Raw genomic sequence first — 12,646 nt, forward strand, 5'->3', positions numbered from 1 at the left:
CTCCTTTTGGTAGCTAGCTTTTGTCTTGACTTTCTGATATTTTGTAATCTTCTCAGTAGCATTATATAAAAGAGTGGTGCACATGTTTTTCTTGCCTATCAGTTAGCCATGCTATAAACTACCTGCAATCTAGGAAGAAAATATATATTAACTTTTAATATAATGTTAAAATTAATTAAACACAATGCAATGGGAAATGTATATTTTAACTAGTAATTACATCTCATAAAACTTTCTAATCGAGCACTGAGTTGGTAAGATATGAGACCTATGCTAACTTGGTAAGTATGTTAACAGATTATAAAACTTGGATACAACATACTTCCAAACGCGACTTTACAGAGTGTTGTGGCTTGTGGAAACTGGAATGAACAACAGGAGTCCTGGCTGAATATTGTTTATAGTGGTGGTGATCCCAAGAGGGATTTCAGAGTGCATTGTACTGTATCTCTACAAAAACATCTGTTGTAGTCGCATACTCCATGTTATCTCTTCCCTTTGTTCACAGTTAGCAAGACTCAACTTTATTGCACCAAGGCTGTGTATTCCCTAATAGTAAAAAGCCAAGCCAAGAAGTTTCAACAATTTTTAAACTTCTTTTGTATCAACACAATAGTCTCAAGTGCAATTTAGCAGAAAAGTCGATCTCAGTTATTAGGCAGTGACTTAGAATTGAATCACAGATACTGAATTAATTACTCTGTTGTGTTAAATCCAAGACCAGAGGGAATGCAACTAAACCTGATTTGAATGTGAGTCAAAGGCCAAGGATTTATGAAATGCAAAAAGATTGTTTATATTAGCCTGTGAAATATTACAAACTAGTCATATAGATGTTGTGATATTAGATATGACATTCTTGACATTTCTGGTCAAACTCAGACCTAACCCAGGTTTGTTGATTGAAGCTGTAGTAGCCCACAGGAGAACCTTATTATCTGACTTCCTTATGGCAGTTCACTGACACTGCTGTGTTGAAGAGCTGTGGATTTAAATATAAAGCTATACATAACTTATATGTATAGTTTTTTCTGTTCTGGAAGACTGAATTAAAAGAATCAAGATGAGAAAATTAGATTCAAAAAAATATGTATCATATAGGATATATGGGTTTCTTTATGAAATGCTCAGGGTGATGTTAATGTTTCATAGTCTGACTTTGCATGTCCACACAACAAGAACATCAAAATGATAAATGTTACAACAAATAAGTTTTAGATTGCATGCCTTGGAACTATGCACAAGCTTAGGGTTAAAATTGCATTTCTTATTTCTTTCATTTGCGTGCAACACATTATTTGTCTTATTTCATTTCCTTTGAGAAAGAGCATCACTCTTTAGCCAAATAAAAAACTCATAGCTTCTTTGATAATATTTTTGCATTGCAATGTGAAGGATTTCCCTTTGTTACTAGTAATAATCCTTTTGTTTCATTAGGTATCCATTTTTTAGCCTACAATACTTTGTCAATGACTATAAGAAATTATTTATTAAATGTTCAAAACACAGTACTGAGTACTTCCTGTGCAACTTTAAATTGTAAATGATTGAGAAGAACTATAATCATAGAAGGATAGAACAGACTAGGCTGAAAGGGACCTCAAAAGGTCATTCAGCCTTTCATGGAAATACGAGCCTAAATGAGATAAACTAGCAGGCTGTCCAGTTGTGTCTTGAAAACCTCTAGTGTTGGGGTCTTCAACCACATCTCTGGGAAGGTTGTTCCAGTCATTGATGTTTTTATTTATAACTAAAAATTTCCTTTTCTATACCAAGATGAAACCTCTTCTACTGCCCCATTTACCTGTTGGCCCTTGTGTTCTCTTTGTGGCACCTCGTGAAGAGAGAGTCTCCATCATCTTTGTAGCTGTGCTTTAAGTACTGGAAAACTGATGAGTTCCATGCTAGTTTTCTCCAGGGAGAAAAGACCCAGCTCCTTCAGTCCTTCCCCATAAAGTGGGTTCTGAAGCCCTTTTATCTCCTTCACAGCCCTACTTTGGATGTTCTCTAGCCTGTCCATGTCTTTTTTTAATTGTGGGGAGAAGAACTGGCCACAGTATTCAATGTGGAGCCTGCCAAGCACAGAGTAGAGTGGATGTTGATGTCTCTGTCTCCTCTAGTAATGTCCCTGAGGATGCAGTCCAGGACCTGATCTGCCTTTGTTGCTGCAGCAGTATGCCACTGACACCAGTTTGTTGTCCACCAGGACCCCCAGGTGCCTTTCAGCAAGTCTGCTCCCCAGCATACACTTTGTTGTAGAAGGGAATCAGATTATTAGGCTCAATTTTCCTGATCACCTGCATCATGTTTTGGTTTGTGTCATGGTTTGAGTATGTTTTGAGGGTGTTTTTATTCAAGGTTTTTTCCAGCCAGGTGGAGGAGGGGAGTCCGGGAGGAAGGAGAGACAGGACACCTGACCCAGGCTAGGCAATGAGGTATTCCATACCATAGCACGTGATGCCCAGGATGCATACTGGGAAAGAGAAGGCAGGAGGAGGGGGCTCGGGAGAAAAATGGAGGAGGGAGCACATGGTGCTTGGCCAGGCAGGGTGGAGTGAGTTATGGGTCGGTGGCTGGTGGGGTGTTGTATTCTTTTCACTTGCTGTTTGCTGTATCATTATTATTTGTAGTAGTAAATGGCAGTAGGGGTTTTGTGTTATGCCTTAGCAATTAAACCGTTCTTATCTCAATCCGTGGGGGCTACATTCTTTGGATTCTCCTTCCTAACTCTCCGGGAGTAGGGGGACTTGGTTTAAACCACGACATTTTTGGCGCCCAACGTGGGGCCCGAGGGTTTGAGATAAGAACAGATCTGAGCGGATTTATGGTCTCTTGTCACAATGCTGATTTATTGGCTCTTAGAGGTTTTTCTCTGGATCTCGCTGTTTCGGGATTTTGCCGGGTACTTTGTGTATGGATTGGATGTGTTTGTGTCAGAGGCTTGTAATACGGTGGGGCTCCGGCAGCAGGGGGGGATGAACGTGGCCGTGGACTTGGACTTGTACCAGGCCGTCCCGCTGCTCTTCGCTGTCCTTGTCCTTATCCTCGTCGTTGTCTGCGTGGAGCTGCGTGAAGCCAGGAAGGAGCGGCCCCGGGAGCTGCCGGCAGCTGAGGCTGCCAGGGAGAGCGGCACGGGGAGCCAAACGGCTGTGGCAGAGCAGCGGGAGCAGGCGGGGGAGGAGCGGAGCAGGGCGGTAGCTGAGCAGCGGGCTCCGGCAGCCGGGGGGGTGAGTCCCGCGGCCGTTCCCGACCCTCCGACGGCCGAGAGTGTCCCCCAGAAGTCGCCCGCCGAGCCCCAGCAGGATGCAGGAGACTACGCAGCACTTCCCAGCAAGGCAGTGGAGGAACCGAGTCCCGCCGCCGTTCCGAACCCCGCAGCGGCCGAGAGTGTCCCCCGGAAGTCGCCCGCCGAGCCCCAGCAGGATGCAGGAGACCACGCAGCATTTCCCAGCAAGGCAGAGAAGGAAGATCCGGACTCAGGAGAAGAGAAGCTGGTGGTGGGAGAACTGGCAAGCAGGGCAGCTACATCAGCCCCAGTCGCAAAAGTTAAGCAGAGTCAGGTGTGGGTCTTGTCTGAGTTTAGACAAGTACATAGAAGCACCAGTAGACTGTCCCCAAGGCTGGACAGTCATGAGTGGCAGGGCATGTGGGACAGTATGGCCAAGTATCTGATCCACTGGGCCCCTCCAGTGCTTTGGAAGCATTGGAGGTGGAAGGCAGCTGTATGGAGTCCCCAGCAGCAAGCTGTAGAACTGCTAAAGGGGACGGTGAATGATTTTGAGCCTGGTGGGCCCAGATACTTCAGGCCATCATTCCAGAGATGCAACATAGAGATGTCTCATGATCGAGGGGTGGACTTAAGAGTGATTGTGTATTGAAAATGTGAGATCTGGGCATGACGTGAATGGTATGGAATAAGGGGTGGATAATGTCATGGTTTGAGTATGTTTTGAGGGTGCTTTTATTCAAGGTTTTTTCCAGCCAGGTGGAGGAGGGGAGTCCGGGAGGAAGGAGAGACAGGACACCTGACCCAGGCTAGTCAATGAGGTATTCCATACCATAGCACGTGATGCCCAGGATGCATACTGGGAAAGAGAAGGCAGGAGGAGGGGGCTCGGGAGAAAAATGGAGGAGGGAGCACATGGTGCTTGGCCAGGCAGGGTGGAGTGAGTTATGGGTCGGTGGCTGGTGGGGTGTTGTATTCTTTTCACTTGCTGTTTGCTGTATCATTATTATTTGTAGTAGTAAATGGCAGTAGGGGTTTTGTGTTATGCCTTAGCAATTAAACCGTTCTTATCTCAATCCGTGGGGGCTACATTCTTTGGATCTCCTTCCTAACTCTCCGGGAGTAGGGGGACTTGGTTTAAACCATGACAGTTTGTAATAGTTCTCAATCTTTCTCCCTTTATTTCCCAGGGACTGAAGTAAAACTAATGGGTCTATATTGCCCTGGACCCTCTTTGGCATCCTTGTAGTCAGGTATAACAGTTACCTTCTAGTCTTCAGGAACATGCACTGATCAGCAGGACTTTTGAAAGATTACATAAAGCCTTGTGGGAGGTGCAGACTAGCCCTTTCTCCATGACCAGTGGGTCAACACTATTTCCTTATTCTCTATTTCCTCTTATATTTCCTTTTAGTTCCAAATACATCAGATTTTAAAGTGCAGAGTTCTAAAACTCTTCACTTTATCTTATTTAAAAGGAACTCAAACTAAATCTAGTTAAAGCAACAGTTCCCCCTAGGCAATGAGATTAGAATCCTCCTGAGATCACTTGAAACTGAACATGAAAAGTTTATAAAAATTATTTTGATTTAAGGCAAATTTATTACTATTCTTGATAAATCTTGGTTAATCATTTCTCCAAATTAACATTTTCTTTAGTAGCCAGACATGTTTCATTATAAACTTTCTGAGGCATTATACTCTATTTTTGATACACTTGGTTTTGTATGAATTTTTTTTCATTGCAGAGTGGTGGTTGTAGACATCACAGATGTAGTGTGTTATGCTTGATTTCTTTTAGCATCTTCTAAGGTATGCAGAATTGTTTTGGGTTGTGAGTTTGTTTTTGGTTTTTTTTTTTTGTTTTTTTTTCTTGTTTCTTTTGCTTGGGTTTTTTTTGGGTTTTTTTTGTGTTCTGTTTTTTACCCCTCTTTTTTTTTACTGCTTTTCTTTTGTGTTGCAAAATTACTTAATTTAACTGTATTTCATTTTCTCCATCTGTTGAAGAGTATTTCCTAGAACTATTTACGCATTCCCAGAAAGACTGTCTCCCCTTGGTGCAATGGTGCCATCCAGTCTCGAGGGCATTTAGTGACTGCAGTGATGTCAGTGTGCTGTGGAAGGGACTGCTAGGGGTCAAAGGAGAGAGAAGCTGGCTGGTGGTGGTGGATGCACTTTTGGCACAATCTTGAGTATGCTGCTTTTTCACTGAATTCCTCTATGAATTTCTTTTGTATCAATTAATGACAAGTTCAACTAAAGCACACTGAATATATGTCTGATTGGCAAAAGCACTCTGCACCTAGAGTGCTCATCAGAACTCTCATGGCTCAATTTTCAAAATGACTCTTCACATTAAACGCTAAAACCCTTTAGAGTTTTAGTTAGTCCTGTTTCTTTGGCTCCTAGACATTGAACTTCAGAAAAACCCTGTCCTTTGTTCTCATGGGGCTCCCTCCTGAGTCATCTCCCCATTTTTCAGCTTTCACTGATTTCAGTTAGAGCTGTACAGGAGAATGCAGCCCCTAATGTGCAGTTCTGCATATATACATGTCTTAATTTAATTGGTATTCAGGATTCAGTATTTAAGTTCTTACATGATCAGATAGTATATTCTGAAGTTATGCTAGCTTTATTGGCTTTTCTGCCTCTGAGTTCCTGTTGCATGATATCATCAGGTGGACTTCTTTTTTTGTACACTGTTTTTAGAAATAGTGGTTGCTTGGTTTGTTGCTTAAGTTGTGAAAGCAAATATGTACTTTAATATGTAAGAGTTTTGCAAGAAGCAAGTAGTTCTCTAGTATCACATGATATTTTGATAGCAATGCACTAGTAGCTTGAAAATCTTTTAATATATTTTTTTAATGACATGGATTAGTACTTGTATACTGTAATTTCAAAGTGATAAAAACATCTAGGAAATGAGAACATTTAGTTCTGAAAAAGGATAAGACTTTAAGATTTAATTTCGGCACTCACTGACAAGGGAATGTGTGCTGATTTTTTTGAGAGATGACTGTCTCTTTTATTTATTGTATGTTTCTGGAGCTTGAGCTGTTGTTTCTATGCAGTTGTTGATGTGATGCTATCTTCTGGTGACAGGAGAGAAAACCAGTCTGTTCAAGGATGTGTCTGGTTGTACCCACAGAGAAATGTTTAATAGAAATGTACTTGAGTTCATATCACATTAGTTTTCTTACATAATCCTCTGAAATAAGTACAAAGGAAAAACGGCCAGACTGTATCTCACTGATAACAATTTCAGCTACCCCCACAATCTGCCTAGGAAGACAGCTATTGTGAATGATGATGTTTTGATGCCTCTGTTGCTTTAGCAGTTTGATGCTGAACTATACTGATTTGTTCATTTAAATCTGAAGGATAATAGAAAAGATCCATGTATTCCCATATCTATAGCACAATTTTACTTTATATTACAATGCAAACAAAGCCTTTAAAGGTTATTGGATTAAATAAAACGTTGTGTGACGCAGAATGGCTAAGGGGTGGCTGCTTGAATAATCAGCATTCAAAACTTGATTGCTATTTATTTCAAAACTCTCTATAAATGCAATAAAATATATTCCATATTTTCAATAAGATTTTGGGCTTTAATCATAGATGCATACAAACATTTCAGGTAAGTTTAGAAGAAATTTATAAATCAATAAGATAAAGAAAAGGCTAATTTGCATGTTGAAACAGCCTATAAAGCTGGTAATATCCAATGGTAGTCAAAATATGTGTACTCTTAAAAAGTCTTTCAGTGTGTAAGCTCTGGTACTAAGCCAAATGTGATGTCTTAAATATTCCTTCTTGATGTAATGTACTATGTAGTTGCCTTAGGTATGTTAATCAATATATGTTAACTGTGGAGCTACAAAATTTGGATGCCCCGCCACTAGTGACTTTAGAGAAGTTAAGCAGGGTCTTTTTGTCTCTTGCCCTCCTAAGTATTAATTCTCTTTGCTCTGTCTATAGCAGTTAAGGCTGTCTGTCTGTACAAAAAATAATTCCAATGAAGCACATGGATGATGAGTATTATTTTGACGTTTCTAAAACCAGAATGCTGTGAGACAGATGTGATGGGTAGGAATAGCTGCTGCTGCTGAAAAAACAGCTGCCACAAATGTGGATGTTTCTCAGGACATTTTAAATCTTCCAGTATTTCTCTCCCTGCATTTGTCCTTTGGAATTACAGGTTTATTAATATCAGAACATAGTACTGGAAGCAATGAATCTGGTAGCCTTGAAGTAAGATAGTATTTATAGTATCCTTATCCTGCCTTGAAGATCACTCAATAAATTAGCTATAATGAGCCATCCTGTGCTGATATAAACATGATGAAATGGAGTAATGAGACAAGAGTACAAAGTCGCTAACTCTTCTTTAGATCAGGCTTTAGTCCCTAACAAACTAAAATAATATCTGAAAAGTTCCTACTGACTTTTTTTTCAATATTCCCAAACAACTGTGCTTTTATTTTTATTTTATTTTTAACCAATTCTATGCTTCTAAATACAAAATCTTGAAGCCTTTGAAATGTGTACTGAATTCCTATTTATTTGATCGAACAGTAGTATCAGACTTTGCAATGGAATATCCGTTTTTGGAGCTCGTCATGCATAAAGCTTTGCTGATAAAGCGAGGCAAGAAAAATAGAGCAAAAGTGCCTAGAAACTCTTTATTCCTATTTAGTTGGAAAGATTCCAGCAGAAATCAATGGCACCTGCTGCTTTTGCATGAAACACCAAGGCACTTTGCAGTTAAAGAAAAACAAAACCAAACATGCAAAAAGAAGATGCTACGGGAATATGGATTATTGCTATTTATGGACTGAAGACAAGGACATCCAAACTCTTAACATAAGTTTCCCATAAGTGTTTGGATCTCTTACCTATGCTCAAAGGCTAGAAATAAATTAAGGGGCTGTACTATTTTGTAAATGCCTAGGTTATATTAATTATTAAAAAAAATAAAATCAAGCTTCACAGTAGAATGAATAATGGACACTTATCAGGTTTGTGAATCTATAAAAGATGACTTCACAAAAAGAAGTCATAGAACTGTAGAACAGTTTGAGTTGGAAAGAACTTTAAAGATCATCCAGTTCCAGCTCCCTTGCCATGGGCAGGGACACGTTCCACTAGACCAGGTTGCTCAAAAATCAAAATCAATTCAATATTTGGTTAGGAGTAAAAAAAACCTACCAAAGCAATCCCAAAAACTCAGAAGGGGGTGGTGAGGGCAAGGGGTGGAATTAAGACAAAAAGATTTCTTATTTCTTAGAAAAGGAATCAGGAAAGTTATATAGTGTCTAAAGTGTTTTCTGTTGTTTTGTTCTTTCTATAGTTCTGCTCAGAACATGGTTTTAGTTGTTTGGTGTGATGGTTTTTTTGGTATGGTTGATTGGTTGATTTTTTGGTGTTTTTTTGTTGTTGTTTTGATTTGGTTTTGTGTTTGTTTTCTTTTCTTTTTTTTTCCTCCCCCAGTATTTAATGAAGCTGTAATACAGTTTGTTTCATCATGAGTACAGCATGAAACAAAAGCATTGTTACCTTTCAGGAAACTCACATATTCTGTATGTATGTATATCCAGCGGAAAATAGCAAACTGCTCTGCGGATATCTCAGGTGTCAATTAGTAACGCAGCTTTTGAGATTTTGAATGTTGGTGAATGACCTTTGTAGCTAAGGCATCTTGTAGCTAAGGCATCTGTTCTTTGCAGACCAGAGGTCAGCTGTATGTAGACAGAGGTTTCCATGTGCATCAACACAAAGAATTCCAAGACAGGAAGGCTATAATTAAAAACTGACTTTTAATGAGATAATATTTATTTTAAAAGAAAAAAAAAAATACAAATTATTGTGTACTTTTCAACGTAATGTGTTCTTTCCGAGGCTGTCATAAGGAGCTGTCAGCATTGTTATCTACAACTGTTGTGCTTCCTTTTGAAAGCTGACTTCCTGAAATGGCTGACCATAGTTTGTTAACAATTTATATCAGCACAGAAGTTCCATCACTTGTATAATTTCAGTTACTGCTCGAATTAAGCTATGCTGTAGCTGTATCTTCACTGGCACTTTTGCCAGTATAAAATGTCATGTCTGCTCTGACATTGCTGAATTGGCAAAAGTTTCTGCTATGGACTTGATAGAATCTTGGATAATAATGAAAAGAGGAGTGAATAAGATAGAACAAAGCCTCTGAAAAATATATTTAATCTAAAACTGTAAAATGCTGGCCTTGACAAGGTATTTTTTAATTAATTATCGCAAGAGTATTGTGTGCTTCAAACACTGAGAATTTAGCATGTCATTACCTCAAAGACAAGCTTTTTGATACTGTGTGTCTCCTTGGTTTTGCTGTTCTCCTTTGGGGATATCTCAGATTACTTTGGTGTATGTAATGCAATTACCTTCATAAAAGTATTTGCACAGATTGTTTCTTCAGAGCAGGCTGACAAATGTAAGTGTTCCATTCTCTAAAGCCATATCAAGTTGCTACTCATCAAACAGTTTTAGTTACTTTGTGTAATTATCACAAGTGCTTTTATATAACATTATCTTCAGTTTTTCATATTTAAAGGGGATAGAAATGTTGTTTATATTTATTTTTCCTAATCAAATTCTAAATGGCCATTTAAATGCTTCTGTATAAAATTGATATTAAAGGTAACTGGGCTGCCTTTTTCCTACCTAAAGATATTTCTGTTACAAAAAATCTGATCATTCTTGAAATGTCAACAGTGGTGTGCTAGTCACTGTTTGCATTTACAAACATCTTGTATTGTTTTCAAAATTCAATTTAACACATCTTATTTTTGCTTGTAGTCATTAAAAAACTTGTAGCTTTTGTATAGCCTGTGCTTTTGTTTGTAAATGCTGCTGTCAGTGAAAATACAGGGCCTTTCATTACGCATCTGCAAAGGCATTTTAAGGGAGACTTGTTGGAGTTTATTCCAGGGTTTTTCTTCTTTCCACTGAAAACCTTGAACTACAATATTTTCCCTCTGGGGAACAAAAAAAGTGTTGTATACAAAAATCAGGATGTGAGTTGTCTTACTCTTTTCAAATGCATTTTATTTGTCTTCCCTCATTTAGTCTAGTTAACAATTTTATTTAAAATACACAAAAAATTACAAAAGTTACCTTAAAAGATTTTTGGAACTACCTGAATTTTCTCACAGAACTGTATTTACAGGTGTTTCGTGCTGCAGTGTTTTGTTTTTCAACTTCCATATTACCTTGGCAGATACTTACTTTGTATCAAGTTCTGAGCAAAAAGCAAGCTAATGTATGCTTTTGCAAAGTTCCATGTGCATTGAGCACAGCTTCATGCCTTTGGGAGAAGGTAACACAATAATTTGTGGTTGTATGGTATATAATGAAATGTTGTCTTACAATTTTAATATATATTAGTGTGTTAGATCCTGGCCCTTATCCCTTCAGAATGAGTAGGAATTTAAACTTGGAGAATTAAGATTGTATATGAAGATCAAACCATGGCTGTGTAGAAATTGTTGTCTACTTTGAAAATCACGCTTCAATATTAAAATCCTTGTCTTAGGGAGTAACATTAAAATATCTTCCTGCCAAATATCTTCCTCTGAAAATTTCACTGTAATTGTGATTGCAGCTTGATTCAGAAGGTTAAAGAGATCTATTAGAAGCCAGGAATTATAGCTCACCCCAACATACTGTCAGCCTATTCCAAATCTTTATATCTACCCACATATTCCAAAGTTACAGCCAACAGTCCAAGCTGTAATTGTTTTTTTGAACTGTGATGAGGGTGTGTTCAGGTGGTGTAACTGAAATGACACAATCTAGGTTGTATTGCTTGAGTTCTGGGACAGTTTTTGTCTAGTAGTTCAGATTAGCATTGTTCTTAAGCTTTTTGCTTTATTTTATCTTTCACTGTTGTGGAGTTTACGGTTCAGGGTCTTCTTATATTGTTGCTATGTTAACTACTTTTGCTCAATTTTTGGATGAAAAAAATTGTGTATTGTACATAAAACTATCAGTGTATTAACATGAAAATATTTTTCTGCTTAAAGAATACAAGATAGATGTGTTTACATTTTGGAAGGTATACTTTGGAAGTAGTTGGAATTATACTCGACTTTGCTACAGTCTCGAATATTTCCAAATATGAGATTCCCTTTGTGAATCTTATAAGAACTCAGTTGCGTATGATATGCAGTCACACTGAAGTTTGCGCTGTTCTTTTGCTTTCTGTTATTTAGTCTGTCTTGATTAATTTTTGTACTGAGACCAATTTGGCCCAATTTATTTAACATATACTTAAGAACATCCAAGATTTATTCTTACAGCTCTTCTTTTTTTCTGTTCTTTCCATAGATACTACAACGTATTCCACTGAGCGATCTGAGCACTTTAAGCCATGCAAAGACAAAGATCTTGCATATTGTCTCAATGAAGGGGAATGCTTTGTGATTGAAACGCTAACAGGATCACATAAACACTGCCGGTAAGTGCTTTGAGAAGAAGTTGTAAGTCTTCTGTCCAAGTGAGACAGCATTAAAAGTTCAGACTTAGAATGTTAAAAGCAATGAGATTTGCTTCCAATTTTCATCTATCCCTCACAGTTGATGGGGTTTGTTACTAGTATGTAATAATTCTAAATAGAAATATGGAAATACAAAAAGCCACATTTTGGTTACTTTTATAGATAAGAGAAATCTTCAGTATTGTGTTTTCTAATTATACAAACAAGTAAGGATTAATGTTTTGGTTTATACATTTTTAAATCTTATATTCCTCTGTGTACCAGAAGTGTCCCTTTATTTTGCGTACTCAAAGTAGAGCTTCGACAGTAGCTGTATGCACCTTTAATTAAGAGAGGAATTGTTCAGTTAGTAGTTTTAAGAATTAGGATTTCCTAAGTTCTAATAACTGAAAGATAAAGGAGACCATAATAGGCATCTGAACCTGCTACACAGGTGCTGAACAGTTATGCTTCTGAGCTTCCGTTAATGTCTGTGACCATCTTGAACATATTTAAAGGAATATTAGAAAACCATATCACTACCTATAATTATGCTAGATGCAGTGGCCAGTAAAGGGAGTGATATACAGAAGGAATACTGTAACATCTTCCTAATGACAAGAATGAAAAAAAAAAACCTGAACAAGTCAAACAGTCTTAAATAGAAGCAGTCCAAAATGAAAACCTGTACTTGTGATGTTTTAATTTACTCCCAGGATACTGTATTCGGCATGTTGAAGGTGTATCTAAGATGCTTATATGCCCAAATTCTAAACTGAGCATCCAAATATGTAGGTATCTCTAATATAAATAATTAAAAAACATAAGGCAGTAGTAAGCTTTCTTACTTGATTTGGGACTTAAGTTGCTAAATCCCACTGAAAATAGGAAAAAAGTCACAAAATCTT

General features: G+C 38.1%; 1 protein-coding gene across 3 annotated transcripts in view; it reads left to right on the forward strand.

Moving 5' to 3' along the window:
• NRG3 (neuregulin 3) overlaps positions 1-12,646 on the forward strand; it is a 402,582-nt gene that overhangs the window by 154,632 nt on the left and 235,304 nt on the right. For all 3 annotated transcript variants that reach the window (XM_034062153.1, XM_034062155.1, XM_034062154.1), the window contains exon 2: positions 11,591-11,720. In XM_034062153.1, coding sequence (XP_033918044.1) covers positions 11,591-11,720 — 130 coding nt within the window. The remainder of the gene's footprint in view (positions 1-11,590; positions 11,721-12,646) is intronic.

Source organism: Melopsittacus undulatus, chromosome 4 (genome assembly GCF_012275295.1).
Source record: "Melopsittacus undulatus isolate bMelUnd1 chromosome 4, bMelUnd1.mat.Z, whole genome shotgun sequence".
Lineage (NCBI taxonomy): Eukaryota > Metazoa > Chordata > Aves > Psittaciformes > Psittaculidae > Melopsittacus > Melopsittacus undulatus.